Source organism: Dryobates pubescens, chromosome 25 (assembly GCF_014839835.1).
Source record: "Dryobates pubescens isolate bDryPub1 chromosome 25, bDryPub1.pri, whole genome shotgun sequence".
Classification (NCBI taxonomy): Eukaryota; Metazoa; Chordata; class Aves; order Piciformes; family Picidae; genus Dryobates; species Dryobates pubescens.
The window spans coordinates 7,752,549-7,771,898 of NC_071636.1; the positions used below are offsets into that span (position 1 = coordinate 7,752,549).

Consider the following 19,350-nt stretch of genomic DNA (forward strand, 5'->3'; position numbering starts at 1 on the left):
GGAAGGATCCTTCATTAACTGTGTTTGCTCACAGCGTGTCCGTTTGGTGCCTGGGGTGCCAGGGTGTGAGCATTGACATGGTTGGTGGCTGTATGGCAGCAGGAGGCATTAGTGGGCAGACTTAACCTGTTCACTGATCTCACTGTGAAGTCTCCTGTCGGCTGTCACCTTGGATCCAACTGTGATGTGCACACAGATGGGCCAAGGGTAGCTGAGCCTCAATTCTAGCACAGTAGTAACAAACTGCATGAATGACAGGGAGGTTGAGAGGTTGAGAATTCAGTGCAAGATGTGTGGGGAGTGTCTCCTTTGTGGGCTTCTGGTGTCACTGAAAGCTGGTAAATGCCTTTTCTACTCAAGTGCAGTATTTTCAATGGGGAAAAAAAAAAAGCAGAACCTTGTGCACTTGTTAGGGCTTCTTGTTGCCCTTAGAGAACCATAAAGAGCATAAAAAGATACAAGCTATGCTGATAGGAACAACACTGACAAACAGAACAGGGGGGATGGGATGTGTTCTACAGAATTCACTGGTTTTAAGTAAGGAAAGTACAGGGGAAATGAGGGCAGCGGTGTTTAAAACAAGCCTTGATAGTCAAAAGGTAAGCAAGAGGGTGTGGCTTGTCTTCAGGCTAGAAAGTAGATTTTAGCAAGTGCTGTGATGACTTCAAATGGGGTCTGAAATTGTTGATACTTGGTCGTGTTTCATTGCATTGTGTGTTTGGAGAAACTCCAAACCCAGGTGCCGTGGTGTGTGGTGCTGTGCTTCTCTGAGCATCGCTCAGACTCGTACTTGCTGTTTTCAGTTAAACGCTGTAGTTTTCCCTGCTGTTTAATGACACCTCTTAAAGTCTTGCAGAAATCAAAACCAGTGTCAAATTAAGTGCTCTTGCCTTTTCTTTTTTTTTTTTTTTTTTTTTTTTCTTTTTGGGCAGGTGCTGTGACAAAAGATTATGGACCAAAATAGATTTAAACCATTGTAAATCCATCACTCCACTTATGCTTAGTGGCATTATTAGGAGACAGCCTGTAACCCTTGATCTTAGCTGGACAAATATATCTAAAAAGCAGCTGAGTTGGCTTATCAACAGACTGCCAGGTAAGTGATGCTTTTTGACCACTGAATGTAGCAAACTGGTTTGTGCCTGCACTGCAATCCCTGAGGAATGTCTGCAGGGATCAGGGTGTCCTAGGAGAGCAGTTAGATTCATGGGAATGAAGCATCAGCAGGTTAAAATGGACCCAAAATGAGTTATGTCGTGACTGTTTCATATGTTGGGTAGAATAATTTCAGCAGGTATTTGTCAACAGGTGAATGCTGTGGAAAGTGCTTATGTGACTTTGTTCTTGGGGGATGGGGGTGTATGCAGCCACCTGCAGTGCACAAAGTTGCAGGTGATGGGAGCAGTGGAGAGCTGGGCAGGAGGAGGCTTATGGGGTCCCTGCTTGCTCTGGATTGGTTTGTCAGTGTGGTACTGGGCTTCATCCAGCCTGCGTGTGGTAGCAGAGATCATCGTGAATGGCCTTCTGGTAGGCCACATGCTCCAACTTCTTCTCTTATGTGCAGGTCTTCGAGACCTGCTGTTATCAGGGTGCTCATGGATAGCAGTGTCAGCACTTTGTAGTTCCAGTTGTCCGTTACTCCGAACTCTGGATGTGCAGTGGGCAGAAGGACTGAAAGACGCACAAATGAGAGACCTCTTGTCACCACCCACAGATAACAGACCAGGTAACGGGCGGCAGGAGCACGCAAGACCTGTCCCAGCCATCGTGTGGCACATTCTGCTGCTAGTCCCCCTTGGAGGAATCGGGCAGGACCCCCCCATAGCCAGCACTGGTGGGCTTCTGGGCTTCCCTGATGTGCTAGGTGTTTGAAGTAGAGACTTGAAACGCCTCCTAGCTGCAAGCCATGGGGTAGTGAGTGATGTTCTCGGGCTGCTGAACAGTCATCTGAGGCCCCGTGCTGGTTTTCTGTCTGGCTTTCTTCTCTTCAGGCTGCAGTGGGTGTACTTTAGAGAGTATGGAAGCCCTTTCTTCCAGTTCAGGGAAGGAGCAGTTCTGTGGATCATGCCACATCGCCTGGATTTTAGCTCAGGTGAAATTTTGAGCGAATCAGATCTGCTTTCTGACATGCACTGCACAGCCTACTGCTTTTTCCCAGCTTGTAATTCTGCTTGCCCCCTGCAGTTATCTTCATCCCTTTTTGTTTTGAAATCAGAAGGTGGCTTTGTCCACATGCCTGCTCCAGAACCAGACAAGCATTCCTGCTGATGTCCCCTCTGAAGCTCCAGACAGGCAAAAAGCATCCGAAGTTGACATAGGGCAGCAGTGTTGTGTGTCACAGTGCGTCTCATACGGAGCCACTGATGTTGGCAGCATGGGGGCAGGCTGTGGGAGTGACCTGCTGCTGCCTCTGCTCTTCCAGGTCAGATCGACAACCGGAGCAAGCTACGGAACATTGTGGAGCTGCGCCTGGCTGGCCTGGATATCACAGATGCTTCTTTGCGGCTGATCATAAGGCACATGCCTCTGCTCTCCAAGCTCAATCTCAGTTACTGTAACCACGTGACAGATCAGTCTATTAACCTGCTGACCGCGGTCGGAACCACCACGCGGGATTCGTTAACAGAAATTAATTTATCAGGTAAGCACCCCAAGGGCAGGGGAGCCAGGAGGATGGGAATTGCCCCTTGGTATTAGACTTGAGTGAAACATTCATCAGGATGAAGAAGGTTTTGCCCAGATCTTCCCCTGCCCCTGGGGTAAGTTCACCCCCCACCAGGGCTCCATTTAAGCAGCTGGATATGTCAATAACTCGGCAGCTGCCCAACTTGTCCGTCCCTGCAGCCTTGTGTTGCACCCAGCTCATCGTCCACAGGGTATGTTCCAAGGCTCTGTGCATCTGGCTGCTTTGCTTGAGCTCCTTGCTTACATAGAGTCACAGGGATCAGGGACCAGTGATGGGTACAGCTGGGCACAACACAGGGTGGGCAGAAAGGACCTGCCACAGCCCTGGTGCTGGAGAACAAACCCAGACACCCTGCTAAATTTCTCCCTTTGTTGTTTCCCTGTCAGACTGCAATAAGGTTACTGACCAGTGCCTGTCTTACTTCAAACGTTGTGGAAACATCTGCCAGATCGACCTGAGGTACTGCAAGCAAGTGACAAAGGAAGGCTGCGAGCAGTTCATCGCAGAGATGTCAGTAAGTGTTCAGTTTGGGCAAGTGGAAGAAAAACTTCTGCAAAAACTGAGTTAGTTAAAGGACACATGTAAATACCGGGGCGGGGGGAGGGGAAGGGACTGAGAACACGTAGGGATTTTATTTTCAATCGGGAACTTGGAATATCGGAAATACCGCGATTGGATTTTACAACTCTTGTCAAGGAGAGACCACCACGGAAACTACCCACAATAAGAAGTTCAACTTGTGCCACTCATTCTGTCTACCTGGGATGTCCTGCACTGGCTCTTATGCAAAATCCATAAGGCGACTGTTATTGCTGATCATTGTCCACACCCAGAAGACGCCCAGTCTCCCAGAAACAACTGTTATTTAAAGTACCACAGCATGTGCTTGGTAGTGTAAATTTGATTTCTGCTTTTCATTTCTTAACAACAAGGGGAGAAGAAAAAAAAAAAAACCCCCAAAAAAAAGAAAAAAAAAGGGGGGGGGGAGGGGAGGGGAGGGGAAAAAAACAAAGAAAGAAAAACAAAACAACAAAAGAAGTTGGTGTCATTGAAGTGGACCACGCACCGCATTTCTGCCTTCTTAAAACACGTTTTGTTTTGTTACATCTTACATTATGCAGAACTATTTTTGTACAAAAATTGTTTAAAAATTATTTATGCAATGTTTGAATGCATTACCAGTGTTTCGGTTTTGATTGCCAATTTTTATCTTTACTTATGGTAGGCGAGAACTTAACCTATACTTCGTAGACAGTATCTATCTACAAATGTGCCCAGGTCAGGAAAAGTAGGTTAATACTTTCAACTTAAAGCATGTTTTAATGGAAGTTTATATCCTGCTTTGTATACTTCAGAAGTGACATAAGCATGTTGTGGAAATAAGGTGTAAATTATAGTTGAAGTAAAACACTTTTATCTGTATAGAAATCACCTTTTTCTCAAAGTTTTAAAAGAAAAGGAATAAAAAAAGAAACAAACCCCACAATTCCAATTCCAGCTTTTGCACATAGGAGGGTTTCACTCTGTAGCATGAGCTCTTGTACTCAATATAAAATTAATTTATACAGTGAGTCCAGCCGTAGAATAAATGGTCAACCGTAGTCTCTCTTTCTTTGAAGTGTGAGTTGAGTTCTCATTTAAGGTTTATAACATGGTTATTTCCTGATTGTAAAACTCTGCATTCATAAGTGCCATTGTTGTACGGTGTTGTTTTCGTAGACCTTCCTGATGCAGTTTTACCTTTGTTGAATTTGTATAAACAATTGTACAAAACCAGGCACTGGCTCTGGGGGTTTCTGTCCCAGCGTGGGGTTCTGCTCTGTGGGGAGTGACTGTGGTGACCCCATGGGGTCACGGCTTCCAGCCTTGGGGCAAGCCAGGCGTCACAGCAGAGTCCACTGTTGCTGTGCAGCACTCGGTCTTTGTTGTGTGCCTCGAGGTTGGCAGATTCCAGTATATCTGGAGGAAATACAATACCTGCATCCACCCTCCTCTAGCTGAAGGCACACTAAAATGTTAAGAAGAATGTTAAAGCACCAAGAGAACTCCCACTGCTGGTTAAGGAAAGAGACAGAGGCTGACAGAGCCCATCATCAATCTTTATTAATCTTGTGTGGCTAATGATCAGCGTGGTAGTAACACAGAGGCTCCAGGATTTAAGTACCATTAAGAAGTTAGTTCTGAAAAATAAAGCCAGAACAGGTTTGCTCCCTTCTGAAAAATAACACGCAGTGTTTCTAAGCTGCATGTTTTACCTTGAGGAGCAGCTACTTTCTCTTTTTCAAGACAGCTCACTTTTCCACATAAAGGATAAAAGCAGGTCCGATAGTACAATAGAAGAAAGAGGTACCACAGCTGAGGCAAAACAGGGCCCTGGCTCTGTTACTTCTCTAGCATGTGGCAAACAAAAAGGAGAAACTAGCTTCATTGTTGAACCCTGCAGAAAGGATAAACCATCCAGGACCAACTAGATCCTTCCTCACCTCCAGGAAACAAGCAAACAGCCTCAGGCAACTGCCCCTAACACAAGGGCTGTTCTTGCCCCCATTTTCACTGAGTCATCTGTCACAGATGTCCTACTAGAACTGCAAATTCTTGCTCCAAGAGGACCCTTAACCCTGATGCTGGCACAAAGCCTAGTTAAGAGACAAGGCCAAGGACTGACAGCACCACAGGTCAGCTTGCAGCCACTAGGAAGTGTGATTAATAGTGACTCAGCCTGGGGGGGGGTCTGCGAAGAGGAGGTTTCAGAGAAATACCAAGGTCCCCTTCCGAGTTAAGGTTAGCAATGCTATATGTACATTCCACATGTTAGCAGCAAGTAGTTTCTGACCCTGATTTGTATTCACAGTAACATCAGGTTGTCGGCACATGGCATACAATCGTGTAAGATTAAGAGTTACAATAGGCATGAGTGGTTTAAGGACCACACTCAGTATGGTTACTGTACCCCTGTTTAAAAAAATACTTTAATCCTAACCTAAAAAACACTCAGTTACTAATTGGTATTTGGACAGCACAGCCCTGCACTGTAGCAGAGTTCTGTGTGGTCACGCAGAATGGCCAAGACAGTCCCTGTACAAGGACAGCCATTGGGGATGAAGCAATCAGCATAACACAGATGATTGCTTAAGGGCTCTGTGCAGGTCCAGTTAACGGCAGTGCTCCCTGCAGTCCTGGTTTATGCTGTTAACACCGGCACAGGGACAGTGTCGGCGCAGTTACATTCTAGAGTTAGGCAAGAGCTGAATAGTCAACTGCTATAGTTGCTGCTTCTAATGCACTAGACAAGGTAAGATGCTGATGTGGTGGCGCAGCAGTGTCTGAGCACTGACCGTGGGACCATGAGGTGATGTTCTTCAGAAGAGAGCAAGAACTGCTGAAAACAGTTTGAGGGGTTGTAAGTCAGGCAGTACTGTCACTGCACACACAGATGTCACCTTGTGCTGCCCACCCCTGCGATTCACTGTGCTGTAGAGAAATGTTCCATGAACGTCTAGATCCTGCTGTTCCAAATGCTGTTTACTGGGAACTAAAAAGCTGACACCGGCCCCTTTTTCATCACTCCTGCCCCCAGGATCCCAGAAGGGCAGTGATAAAAGGCAGCTCTGATTGCTGTTTAAGACTTGAAGACGTGCACAGCCCGCACCACATACTGGCGGCAGATGGGGCACTCGCTCATCCGCTTGCCGCACTTGGTGCAGGTGACCATGTGGCCGCACTCCAGCAGGACGCAGTCAATGATGGCGTCCATGCAGATGCGACACAGGTTGTCATCGTTGTCGTTCAGCTGCATCTTCTCACCCTCTGCAAACCAACAGGAGAGGTCACACATGCAGGCCTTGAAAAACCAGTTCAGTGCTAGCCCAGGCAGCCACTCAAATAGCAGCTCACTCAGCATGAAGCCATGCTGCTCCCTGTTCACAAGTTTTTCTGGCCCACAGCTAAGAATTAATCTACAGGCCTTCAAAACAATGAAGAAACAAGAACCAGAAGAGCCCTTCAGTGAACATCCAATATTTGATTTCACTCTTTAAACACAGAGACCATTTTCAATTCGGAATAAAGACTGCAGTAACTGGATTAACATTCAGAGCATGTTGGTTTTTCATCTCCAAGCTTACTTCCTTCAGCAGAACACTTGCCACAGAAGATTAAACACAGTAATACTGAAGCAGGCTAAGGAGTGGAAGCCCTATGCAGACCATAAAGTTGGCAGAACTAAGGAAATCCTGTCACATTTCATCACCAATTGATGCTATCCCCTATCAGTAACTGAATGTTCCATCAGACCACATTACCAAGCTATGTGTGATGCTTGGTTTCAGGCTGGTTTGCAATTCAAACTGCAGATCTCACCTAAGCCATATTCTGATAGTCACTAATGGTCCCTCCACCTCTACAGTCCTTTTCCACCCCAGTTAGCCCAGCCCATTATTTCACACCTGATTACAGTATCACAGTATAGCTAAGGCTGGAAGAGACCCCAAGGATCATCAAGTCCAACCTGTCTCCACAGACCTCACGACTAGGACCATGGCACCAAGTGCCACGTCCAATCTCCTCTTGAACACCTCCAGGGATGGTGACTCCACCACCTCCCTGGGCAGCACATTCCAATGATGAACAACTCGCTCAGTGAAGCTCTTTCTCCTCACTTCGAGTTTAAACCTCCCCTGGCACAGTTTGGGACTGTATCCCCTACAATCACAGTCCCTGCAGGGTATGTGTGCTGGAACCACCTGGCTATGCAGTGGCCCAGGGATAGAGAGTTTTCCAGTCTCCAGACTCCTGTACTGTACAGCCTGACTGCCACATGCAGGCATCTTCCCAGCGGGGTACAACATCAGGAAGTTGCCCCTCGTGATTACACTTTGTCTGTGGATGTACCCCAGCCACACAAGTGAAGGACTCCCAACTGCTGAGTGCAACAGAGGGTGGAAGAATTCTAGTGCCTGAGCTGAATCCACAGAACCACCTTATCATGACAACATGGATGGAGACCAAAACACTTGAACTTTTGCCCCTGCAGCTTTTAATTCTGTACCCACAGCAAAAGACCTGAACTGCTCTGGTCTGTTGGCAGGTACTGAGCTGCTCTCATGCTAATGCTTTGTGAAACCTAATAAAGGATGTGGTGTGCCAAGTTTCACGTTCTCCAAGAAAACAGTTCTCAGTTGTGCAATTTTACCTTCACTGTGAAAGCCGAGAGCTCTCAGCTTTGGGAAAAAGCCTCAAAAAGCCAGCACAATCCTGGAAAGCTTCAGTTACTCACTAGAAACACATTCAGCTGCTCTAGGTGCACCCTGAATTGTTAAAACCCACTTCCCAGTTGTTCCTGCTGAGCAGCCCAAGCTAGAGACCAACTCCTTCTGTTGGCAGAACCGGCTACCAGAAACCAGAAACGAAGTAGTCTCAAGAAAGTGGAAATAAAATAGAAACCTACGTGTCTTGTGGTTTTCCTCGTTCTCTCTGTACAGCCTGCTCACTTTTTCCACAAGTTCCCATTTTTCACAGCAGCCTGAGTAGTTGACAAAATTACAGGCGAGTATTTCCTTCAGCTGCCGAACGCTCAACCCTTCAATGTCTTCCAGGCTTGAAATATCAGACAATGATGCCCTCACTCGCTTTCTGGACAATCCAGGGGTCTGAAACACATCAACTGTATGTTCTTAACTGTCCTGGGAAGTTCAGAGCATCGGATCTGGTGCTATATAAAGTTGCAGCAGCTCAGATAAAGTTTTACTTTTTTCAAAGCAAGAACATGCAGATAAATTTTGCTCATTTTCAAAGCAAGAACATGCAGATAGGTACAGCTAGGCACAGCAAACGCTGACCAAACTACAGCCCGATACTAAATGCTGACAAACGCTTCAGGGTATCACATGCCAAAAATGTATCCCGTGGATGGGTTCATATCTCACCTGCTCTTCTGCACTTTCATCTTCTTCGTTATTTATAGAGGATGTTTCCGTTTGTCCCTGTGTACAGAAGGAAACTCGTCAGGATACGAACACATTATCTGCTATAAACATCTTCCTTTGTACCGAACGGATCACAGATGACAATGACATTTTGAAGTTTCAAGTGCTGCTGATAATTACTGATTTAAGTCAACTTCTGTCACCTCAACCAGCAATCACTTCAAGTAATCTGGTTTCAGGTGAAAGGCACAAAAGGCATTTTCCTGGCACCCTGAACTGTACCACCTGGCATTTCAAAGCCAGGCACCCTGTGGTGCCAGCTGTGCTCTACCACAAGCCACCCCTTCGTTACCATACCCGTAAAGCTGTTCCGCTCCCTGTGCTTCCCCTCCTGCTCGCAAGGTCTCCTTGAGATGACACCGATACAGACATAGAAAATGGATGAGTGAAAAACCCTGAAGTCTGTGACCGTGACGAATGCAAGCTGCTAGCGTCCATGTCTGCCCCTGAACCTAATCCGTGGTGGCAGAGCACCAGATCCACCAAGTCTTCTTTCTCCCTGCACGTATCTGTTGGTATGTTTCTGAGAATCAGATACTGACGCAGATCCTTCACTTTCAATCTCATTAACTGAGGCCGCTGAAAGGCTGTTTCTTGCAGCAAGTGACAAGTGGAACATCTTCTAAGATTCTCTTGCAAGACTGAACAAACTGAGCAGAAATCCTTCTTGCAGTCACAACACACATGCTGGGGAGAGAGAGGAAATAACCATTCAGTAAATCGCAGGAAACAAATCCAGACCCTGCTCTTCTCCAGGCTACAGAATTTACTAATTAGTGTCTTAATCATCTATTCTGACATGCATCATTTTTAGGATTTAAGTCTAGAAAACTGCCCTGTCAAATAGTTCTGCAGGTGTTCCACAGCAATCTAACTTTTGCAGCACTGCTCTCAGCGGGTTTGAGGCTTCAACGAAAAACGTGAGTAAAGCAACGAATGAAGTACTCAAGTTGTAGCTTGAACAAACAAAACTGAAAGTCACTTTTATGATACAGCAGAACACTTTTCAGTAAACTAAGAGTCACTGCTGTTCTTGTGTAAAAGCAGCAAAATCCCTGAACTTTACAGAATATACATCCTCTAGATGGAAGGAAGTCAGAATAGGCCTTAAAGCAGATGAATCACATGGTAAATACTCCCAAACACCCAGATGTCATTTCTGAAGGGAGCTTTGTTCTACAGACTCACTGCAACATACAAAAGCTACAACAGGCAAGACTCAGCAATAACTGAAAGGGTCATCTCATCTGCTGTGAACACATCCAAACTCTTCAAGCTTTTCAGGATTTTAGTAAATTAGTATTAGCTTCAGAGAACATCCCTACACAACCCTTACTTCAACAAAGCATTTGCCAAGCAAATGACAGGATCCTGAGAAAGGGGGAAACTGAACAACCAACTGAGAAAAGAGGTTTTGTGTTTATCTAAATGAGCTGCAGAGAAGTAGGTCACTGAGTGGACAAAGTGATGCTGGACAGTCATGGTACAGAGAAATATTAACAATCTCCATTCATTTATCTGAATTAACCCCCTAACCTGCTTCCAAATGAAGAGGTGGTTGGAGTGCAGCAGAACTAAACCTGGTCAGGAACCAAAGAGTGTTTCACAGAAAGAAGCTGTGACGCTGTGCTGAGAGATTTTAGCTTTTCCATCGCTCAGTTTGCCGATTCCAGTTCTTAACTGCTATGTTTGGTATAATCTTCAAACCCAGATTTGTGTTACTGTTCAAGACTCTGAAGCTAAGAAATGTGTCTTCCAAATTAGAATCTGCCAATTTTTGGTCAGACCAGACCAAATGTGTCACTGATTAATGAACATCAGACCTCTTAACCTCTAATACTGCCTGACAGTAATTTCCTGTGAGCTCAGAAAGGCACTTGCTCCATCCCTGGCCCTCTGCCTCAGGTTTCCTTATCTAAGGAAAAACACAAATTCACCTCCCAGTGCACTTACAGACCAGTTCATACAAGCACAGTTACTATAGAATAGGAAAGAGACTCACCTTTTTCCTGAACACCGAGAAGGAAAGCCCACAGGCTTTGCAGACTATGTTAGTGCCCGCAGCAGCCGTGGATGGGTAGGCTGAGAAGTCTGTACTTGGTGCGAATCTGAAGGGGCCAGCTCCTCCCCCAAAACCAGCCTGCTGGCCACGGACAGCTCCAGTCCCCATGACTTCATTCAGCAACCCACAGCAGGAAGCCCACATGGAAGTAGCTCCCGCCTGAAAATATTCACAAAGCAAACAAAGGGAATTAATATCGGAAAGTCCACATCAGATGTGACTTGCTACTGAAGAGCTACTTGGCTCCGTCTGTCATCATCCCAAAAGCACGCGGCGAGTCCCCAGAGCTGCAGGAATTCAGCAGGCTAATGCCTGGAGCGGCCAGAAAACCTCTGCTTCCCAGCTGCAAACTACAGCAGGCAAGAATTGCTTCTAAGAGACCCATGCCAGCACACGGAGCTTGCCTTCACAACTCCTTTTCTAGCAGAGTTCCACACAGAAAGGGTGAGGGATCCGAGGAGGCAACGCAACAGCGCAAAGGACGAGACTAATGCCAGTTGTAGGCGAGGGGCAAAACCTGAAATGACGACAGGCAGCAACTTATCATTAGAGCAGAGCTGTCTCCTGCAGGATCTTCTCCAGAACTGATGGAGCTCTTACATGACTCACAAGAAAACTCTCTCTACAGAAAAACATTTCTGGGTTCTCAGACTTTGAAGAACCAAACCAATCACAGACCCATAGAAAGGTTGGGCTGTGTGTTGTGCAGAGAGTTGTGTTCATGAAGGAGATGTGATACTTCCTAGACCGCAGAAGCAGCCTCCAGGACACTATGGAGTTAATTCACCAATTAGCTTAGCTCCTCCTGAGAAGCTGGCTGAAGCAATGAAGCCATTTGGGGTATCTGAAGATGAGAAAGAACTGAATCACAGGCTGGTTGTTCTTGGAAAACTGAGTAACTTTAGGTCAGAGAAAGGATTTCTGAACTTGGTGAAAGCAAGAACCTTCACTTCCAGCAGTAGCAAACATTAGTGGCAAAACGTTTATAAGCTTGGAGGACACACTAAAGCGTGTTATCTCTGCTGACAGAGATGCTGTGTGTGTTGCCCCCAGACACATGGAAAGATTAGATTTTTTTCAGTCATTCCTTGTAAAACTCTCAGGAGGCAATCAAATACTCTAAGAGCAGCTGAAGATGTGCATGTACCAGCTGTCAAGTTTGAGTTTGATGGCATTGAGACTGATCTCATCTTTGTGAGACTCTCTATGCAAACTTTTTCCAACAATCTTGACGTTGGAGGTGTCTTCTGTACAAGCTTGGATCTAAGATGAATACAGAGCTCAAATGGCTGCAGTGTTACTTACGAAATCCTACATCTAGTGTCAAAGAAGAACTTCCAGCTCATACTGTGTGCAGTTAAACCGCAGTCAAAACGACGTGGTATTTACTCCTGGGATTTCTTGGTGAGGTTTCCTGAGCTATGCTATTAGCTTGTCAACTCTATCACAACACTTTGGCTTCTACTCTTGTGAACAAGTTCTTCCTGGTTTCAAAATGGGAACAAGCAATCTCCCATTGCTGAAACAACCTGAAGACAGCAACCTTAATTTACCAGTATGGGACTCTGGGGTGAACCCATCAGGATGGTGTCACCTAACACCGACCATCACCCCAGCCTATCCACAGCAGAACTCCACATACAACATAGTTATATCAATGTGAGCGTAATGGTAGAGGAGTTTAAACATGGCCTTGCAGTTACCAATGAGATTCTTCAAGAAAAACCAGAGTGATGAATGCTCTCTGTACCAGAAGAACAAACATTGTATTGTACCTACACTGAAGGGCTGCTCTTGGAGGAGATATGCCACATTGAAGCTAAAATTCTTGTGCTGGCTGGCAGCTGGGAGGGGAATGAATCTGTAGCTATGGCACAGGCAAAGCCACAGCCTTTCCCTGGCAACCAAGAACTCCATAAACAGAGTGAATGTGTGTCAATGGGGCTTCTTGGAATGGCATTCAGGGAAGTGGAAATGCAGGAAGTGTTAACATTGGTTCAACAGGCGTTACACAGCCACTCGCTGATACAGTGTAACAGACAGGCAAACAACCTCAGTGGGCTAAAGAAAGGTCTGAATATTGAGTCAGCTCATGTGAAGAGAGCAAATCTTCATTAGAAACTAGTTATGAGCTAGCTTCTATGAGAGGGAAACCCTTTTCAAGACCTCCCTGAACATGTTTTGTTGTCTTACAAAATGTTTGCCCAAATTTAAAATAAACTTATCCTGTACTGGTTGGATTTTGAGGTTGAGTCGCACAATCTTGAAACACTGCCAAGAATTCTAAATACATAAACTGCTGCTTTTTATCCTTGAAAGCCTTTAGCACTAGATTGTCTGTCAAAAGTGCATATTCTACTTAAAGCTGGAACTTGGACTCCAAGTTGTTCAGATCACGTGTTTAATCACTGTCATGGGGCTCACTGAAACCTACAGAAAAACAGAACACAACACAAAGAACAAGGCAAAGAGAATCACACCAAGCTCTTTTCAAAAGCAAGTTGAGTGGCACAACTTCCTTTAAACAACCTTTTTTTTCATACTTTTTTTCTTAACAATGCTGACTACAGCTGTTGTGGTTTTCATTCCAGAGCAGTATCTTCTTTTTTTTTAACCCCTTCACCAAATCATGAAAATACAAAATAATTGCTTTGAGACTTGTAGTGCTTGCTGTAAACCCTAAAGCGACCAGAGCATGCACTTCAGCTCAGTAATGATGGTGCTTTCATTCCTGTAGTAGTTAAGACTAATTTCTGTATGAAACTGCACCTTTCTCCTGAACCAAACACAGTCCTGTTAACATTTGTGGGAACTCAACACAATACCAGGGATATGCCAGAACGTCTCCTTTCAAACCACTGAGCACAGAGGTAAGAAAAGAGCCCTCACCCTTCATTAGAGAAGCTGTGAGAAATAATGCCACAGGACCAAACATGTTCTACATGAACATGTTCCTATAAGCTCCTTAATTACAGAGCACCAAAACCACCTCCTCAACCCACAGAAACCTAGCACTTCACTTCTGCCGTTCAAAGTTGGCATTAGACGTCTTGCAATACAACAAAATACCGAACACGGTCATTCTACTTCTGCACTGTACAACACAACACCGTGTGCAGCAGTAACATCTAATGTACATGAAACCAATTAAATTCACTAGTGTAATTGTACAGGTATTTCAAGAGTAAAATAATCCCAGGTGTAACACAAAGAATCCAAGCTGTGGGCACTTCAGGCACAGGAGAAAATCTTCCTAAGGTTACTGCAAAGGGAGTCAGAGGAGGATGAGCTCCAGTGGCCCCTCCGTGACCTCCAGCCCAGACACAGGGAGCCCCAGCACGTGGCTGCACTCAGCAATACACCCTGCTCTGGGGGCCTGCCCGATGTGTCATCAGGCTTCTGTGACAATCATTACCATCAAATTGAGACTTGTTTAATAAAGAGTGGAAACAGATCAGTATTAAATGTTCCTATACAAACCAAGCTGTGCATAATTTTCCTCATTTATTAGACATGAGTAATTAACTTTTCAGAAACAAATCCTGAAAACCAGTGGTTCAATCCAAGAGAGTTACAAGCTTTAAAAGTTAGGACTTCTGAAAAATGTTTTTCTTAAGCTGCCAGTTGCTCAAACATTAATTCCTCACATATACTGAAAAAAATGACGAGCTAGTGTATGGTTAAAAGATTAAAGAAGAATCACAGAAAAATAAAATTATGAACCAAAAGGGTCTGTCAGAATTCAACTCACTCCGTTTATGTGACTGTTTCTTTTCTTGTTACCCATCTTTGGATACATGAACGTTGTTAATATCAAACTGAAAAACCTCATTAGACTTACTGACAAGCATTCAGTCATTCTGAGGTGAAAGGTAAGGACACGTGGGCCTCCTTAATTCTCTCCTTAACCTAAGTCAGCAGTGGATTCTTTCTATGCACTAGTGTCATTAGCCGATAATTGAATTACACTGTCTAGGCTCTTCATATTACTCTGTAAAAGAAATGAGACCATGCTGAAAAGCACCAACAGAAGAGACAAATGAGACACAGGAAAACAAAACCTCTCTCCCTTGAGAATTAATTAAAAGCTTGCCAACTTCTGCACCAAAATCTCTCCATCAGCCACCACTTCCCATATTCTCTCCTCACAAGCTGCCATCAGCTATCTTCTCTTTCTACACCTTAAGTGCACCCTACGGGGGCCAAGTACTGCGTTTGAAGTTCTCTGCTCTTGTTTTTGGCTTTAAGGGCGTTCAGTAACCTGATCAGAGTATGACCTGAGACAAGACACTCACCTCAGGGAGCATCTATGCTACTCCTTACACATCTTTGCAAGGAGGATGTGCTACCAAAGCCAGCAGACCAAGAGCAGAGCAGCAAAAGGGATTTTATTCGTTTTTTAGCTGGATTTTCTTCTTTACACCCACCCTCAGTTCAAGCAAAGCCACCTCAGAGATCAAGCGCCCCTCAGAACCCGCCGAACTGGGAGATCCCCAGTCCTCGCAACCCTCAGCCCTGACCTGGAAACCCAACGTCAACCCCGGACGCGCAGCAGCGCCTTTGGGGAGCGAACCTGCGGCCGCCCGGAGCAGCCCCCCGCCGCCATCGCCTCTAGCCGCTACCGTGACCCCCGCACACCCCCACAGCAGAGGTAGGCTCCCAACCGCCGCGCCCCTCGCGGGTCCACCCCCCCGCACCGCTTCAAGCCCGGCTCCGTCCCGTCCGGAGCCCCGCCACTCCTTCGACCGCCGTTACCGGCAGGGGATCAGCGCGGTCGGTGTGGGGGCATCGGGGCGGGGGCTCGCCGCAGGCGAAAGCTCCAGGCCCTGCCCGGCTGCTGAGTCAGTGAAGGGCGCCGGGACTCCTCGGTAAGGCCACCCCCAGCCCGGGTGTCTCTCGGTAACAAGGCAGCGGCCAGGCCGTGCAGGCTGAAGCGGGGAGGGAGGGGCAGCACGGCCCATCCCACCGGGGTCCCGGCCCAGTCACGCCCGGTTCGCCCCCCTTCTCCCTACCCAGAGGAGGAACACCCGCCCCACTCACCTTCATGGCCGCTTCAACGCCGCCACCACCCGCGCTCCAGCGCCGTCTGCCGCCGCCTCAACCGGGCGCCGTCCGCCGCGGCGACCCCCGGCGCCAACCGCCCCGCCGGGCCCCCACCCTGCGCCGCGTCCAACGGGCCGCCTCACGGAGGGCGGGCCTTCCCGCAGCGCTGCAAGCCATTGGCTGTCCTGCCGCCGACGCGAGCGGGCGGCGCCAATGGGAGGAGAGGAGGCTCCTGTATGTTGGCGGGCGCGGAGGTTCCGCGGGTGCTAAGGGCGATAAATGTCCCTCAAAGATAGGGAGGAGAGGGAGCTGATAGCTGTTAGTGCGTAAATAGTGATGTCACTGGGACAGGACGGAACTTTTACCTCACGGTTCTGGTTGTCTTAGGGTTTTCGTGTGTATTTAAGCAGGTTTATATGCCAAGGTAGCGAGCGGTGGCTGTCATCGTCCAGCGAGCTTCCTGTGACCGTGCGTAGCCACGGGGGATGTCACCAGCCCTGTGCCTCCGCGGGTCTGGAACAGGGCTGGGGCCGGTCGGGCAGTCTCCGAAACTCGGGTGTTTTGGCACCGCTGCGTATGATCAGCCGCTTGTCTCAAGGGGAATGAAAAGCCCCAGAGCTGCAGGCAAAAAGCCGAAGTGGTGGTTATTCTGTCAAGCCCTTTGGTGGTGATCTTTAAATAATAGAGGGTTTATTATTGGAAAATCCAGTTCCAGCTAGCATCTATATCCCATTATTACTTTCTCTATGGTCTGAAAGAGATACATATAAAAACCAGTAATAATAGGTTGTAAGAACTGAAAGCTTTTAACCAGAAAAAGACCCAACAATACAACCCCAACCAAGTCTTCAGGAAACCTTTACATAAGAGCACACAGGGCCAAGAACAAAGCTTTTGCCAAAAGGAGGAACAGACAGAAGTGGCTGAAAATAAATTTTGTTCACAAATCAAATTTACTTGTACAAAAGGTTGTATTCAGTCCTTAATAGTTACTGCAGGCTGGAACTATTTTTGGAGCAAGTCAGATAAAATGAGTTAAAAAAAAAAGAATTGGTCTGTAATTGTCATGAGAATGACACAGGCTTGGCAGCATTAGCATCAAGAGCATATACGTAGTGCAGTCTGACTTCTGGATCTTAATTCAAAATCAGGTCATCTCTTTTTGGAAATGCTTATGCTCCTCAGCAAGCTTTTGATAAGCCATTAGGTTTTACAAATGCTTTAATAAAAAGTGCCATTCCCTTCCCCCCCTCTCCCCCCCCCCGCCCCCCCCAATAATAGCCTGCAATTTTAGTCAAAGCTACTGAAAAGAGAGCAGAAAACCTTTGTGAGTACAATGTTGGCACAAGCAATGGCACATTTCCCACATTTCTCATGCAAGAGATTCTTTTAAGACACCTTAAGAAATAGCAGTGCGGTTCAGTTCTAAAAAAGCTTCTGTCACCTACATTCTGTAAAAAAGTCACTCTTGAAGTACCAAATTATACACAGATATGCATTTTAATAATCTTACATTAAAACATGAGAGCTCCTCATGCACTCGCTGTAAGCTGGGTAAAAGCTCTGTCCCACGGATAAGCCAAACCAAGCAAAACCTACATTTTTTCCTTTAGCTCTGCTGAGAACTTGCCAGTAAGAAATGCTCCCAAGCACAGATGTGTTAGGGAGTAACGTGGGCCTGACAGAGCTGAGATCTGGTGACTGTGCTGGCAGCTGCAGCTGCCACTCCCACTTTAATTTGGGCAGATCATGATGAATCATATTCATAACATGTGATTTGAGATCACTTCTAAATTGTTATCATGTCAATTGTTTTTAAACAAGGAACCTCAAACACTCTCAGCTGCTCTGTGGTTGAAAAAGTAGCATTTGCAGAGGTTCTATTAATACAAGACTTGCCCTCACTGAGCCTTCTGGATTGTGCCAAAGAAGCATTAAAAGATTTAAATCTATTAATGCTACATGTCCCATTTACTTCTGCCGTGAAATAACAAGTGATGATGACTCGCTGCAGCTCAGTAATCCCCCAAGATGTTACAAATCACAAGGGAGAGAGGAGGAGAAGTGACTCTTACCAGGAATATTCATTTGTTTTAGTAAAGTATTTGGAGGGGGGGGAGAGGGAATGGGATTTTCAGATTATTATACAGGAAGAATCATCACAGTATCCATTTTTTTATACCAGAGACTTTGGGAGTACCTTTGAGAAGGTTTTCATATTTGTTCAACGAATTCAGCCTTGCCCTAAATACCCCCAAACACAGTGGCCATTTCATGCTTCATAAGCTGAGGCATGGTACTCAGCCTATTTTAGGTAAGATAAAAGCTGACTTTAGATTCTTACCTAATCTTGGATTTATTACAGACAAAACAATTTCTTGCTGGTTATTTGGAGGACTGTTTTTTAGGTATATGAATTTACATGCTTGAAAAGGACAGTCTAGATGTGCTCTGTAGCACATGCTGAAGGATCGTTGGCAGAGTTCTCACAGAGAATTATACTGAAATGTCAGAACCAGATGTTGGTTGTTTCCTGTTTCCTCCAAGTCCTGCAGCCAGGCCTTTATCTCATCTCCTGCCCCTCCCCACCAAGCCTCTCCACCATTTCAGTACTTCCTCTCAAGATACCATACTTTATTTTCTGGAAAAGTCAGTAAGTTGACCTTTAGAACATAATAGCTGTAGTTATTTCCTGGAGTTTACATTCAGATATAGCTCAGGGAGTGTTTAGTTCATTGAGAGAAGGAAGCTATCATTAATTATGCCAGGAACAACTAACTTTGACATGAGGTTTCTTGAATGTATTCTGGAAAACGCCGAATCCTCCTCCTCCTCTCACCACCCCCCAGGCATGAATCAGGAGGAACTCAAGTGAAATCCCCAGGGACATGCAGATGTGTGATATTATTGAGTTTTGTTTTGCTCTCACTTACAAAAATGAGAACTATTATAATAATTGGAGTGTTTTCTTTGGGAACATGGTGCCTTAATAAATACCTTAACTACTGAGAAAATAAAAACTTCTGTGTGGAAAATTTTTGCATCACAATCAATTTGCTAGAAATATGACCTAACAGGAGTGAATTCATTCCATGGCATTCCCTGGCTGCAACAAGGAGACATGCACACCAGATCATGTCTTCCTGTACAGCTCTGAGAAACCCCTCTTTGATTCCTCCATGCCTGGATGCCATGTCCTTGGAGAGCTGCTGTGCCTCAGCCTCCTCAGCATGCCTTTCCTCACTGGGACACACAAAGCCAACCCACTTAGGACAACTGGTGGTGTCACACCTTTCTTAGAGGGCTGTGGCACATCCACAAATTGTCCCCAAGACCTCATGGGGTCATGATTTGGGTGATAGTGTTATGGGGTGCTCCAAATCCCCCTTCCCCCACCTCCATCAGTGGAGGTTTGATGGGGGAAGACAAAGGCGTGAAATTGCCTTCCCCTCCTGCTGGGGGTCAGGTAAAAGGCACCCATTCTTCCCACCCAGAGCTGAAGACCCTCACAGATACTCACCCATGGGGGGAAGCCTGCGCTGGGATTTGGAACTGTGATGGGCTGGGTTCTTTGT

The 19,350-nt window shown here is 46.1% G+C and overlaps 3 protein-coding genes and 1 pseudogene across 9 annotated transcripts in view; 2 read left to right on the plus strand and 2 right to left on the minus strand.

Moving 5' to 3' along the window:
* The window catches only part of KDM2B (lysine demethylase 2B), a 115,746-nt gene extending 112,107 nt beyond the window's left edge, over positions 1 to 3,639 (plus strand). For all 7 annotated transcript variants that reach the window (XM_054172957.1, XM_054172958.1, XM_009909592.2 and 4 more), the window contains 4 exons: positions 933 to 1,096; positions 1,565 to 1,726; positions 2,423 to 2,641; positions 3,073 to 3,639. In XM_054172957.1, the coding sequence (XP_054028932.1) occupies positions 933 to 1,096; positions 1,565 to 1,726; positions 2,423 to 2,641; positions 3,073 to 3,254 (727 nt within the window). In that variant the 3' untranslated portion in view covers positions 3,255 to 3,639. The remainder of the gene's footprint in view (positions 1 to 932; positions 1,097 to 1,564; positions 1,727 to 2,422; positions 2,642 to 3,072) is intronic.
* P2RX4 (purinergic receptor P2X 4) overlaps positions 1 to 19,350 on the minus strand; it is a 271,548-nt gene that overhangs the window by 204,557 nt on the left and 47,641 nt on the right. The window lies entirely within an intron of this gene.
* RNF34 (ring finger protein 34) lies at positions 4,736 to 15,908 on the minus strand. Its single transcript, XM_054172969.1, has 6 exons — positions 15,773 to 15,908; positions 10,673 to 10,891; positions 8,968 to 9,357; positions 8,611 to 8,667; positions 8,133 to 8,334; positions 4,736 to 6,493 (listed from the first exon to the last, which is right to left on the minus strand). The coding sequence occupies exons 1-6, from the start codon at positions 15,776 to 15,778 to the stop codon at positions 6,306 to 6,308; spliced, it is 1,062 nt and encodes a 353-aa protein (XP_054028944.1). The 5' UTR covers positions 15,779 to 15,908; the 3' UTR covers positions 4,736 to 6,305.
* On the plus strand, positions 11,041 to 12,455 carry LOC104308470 (poly(A) polymerase gamma-like; annotated as a pseudogene).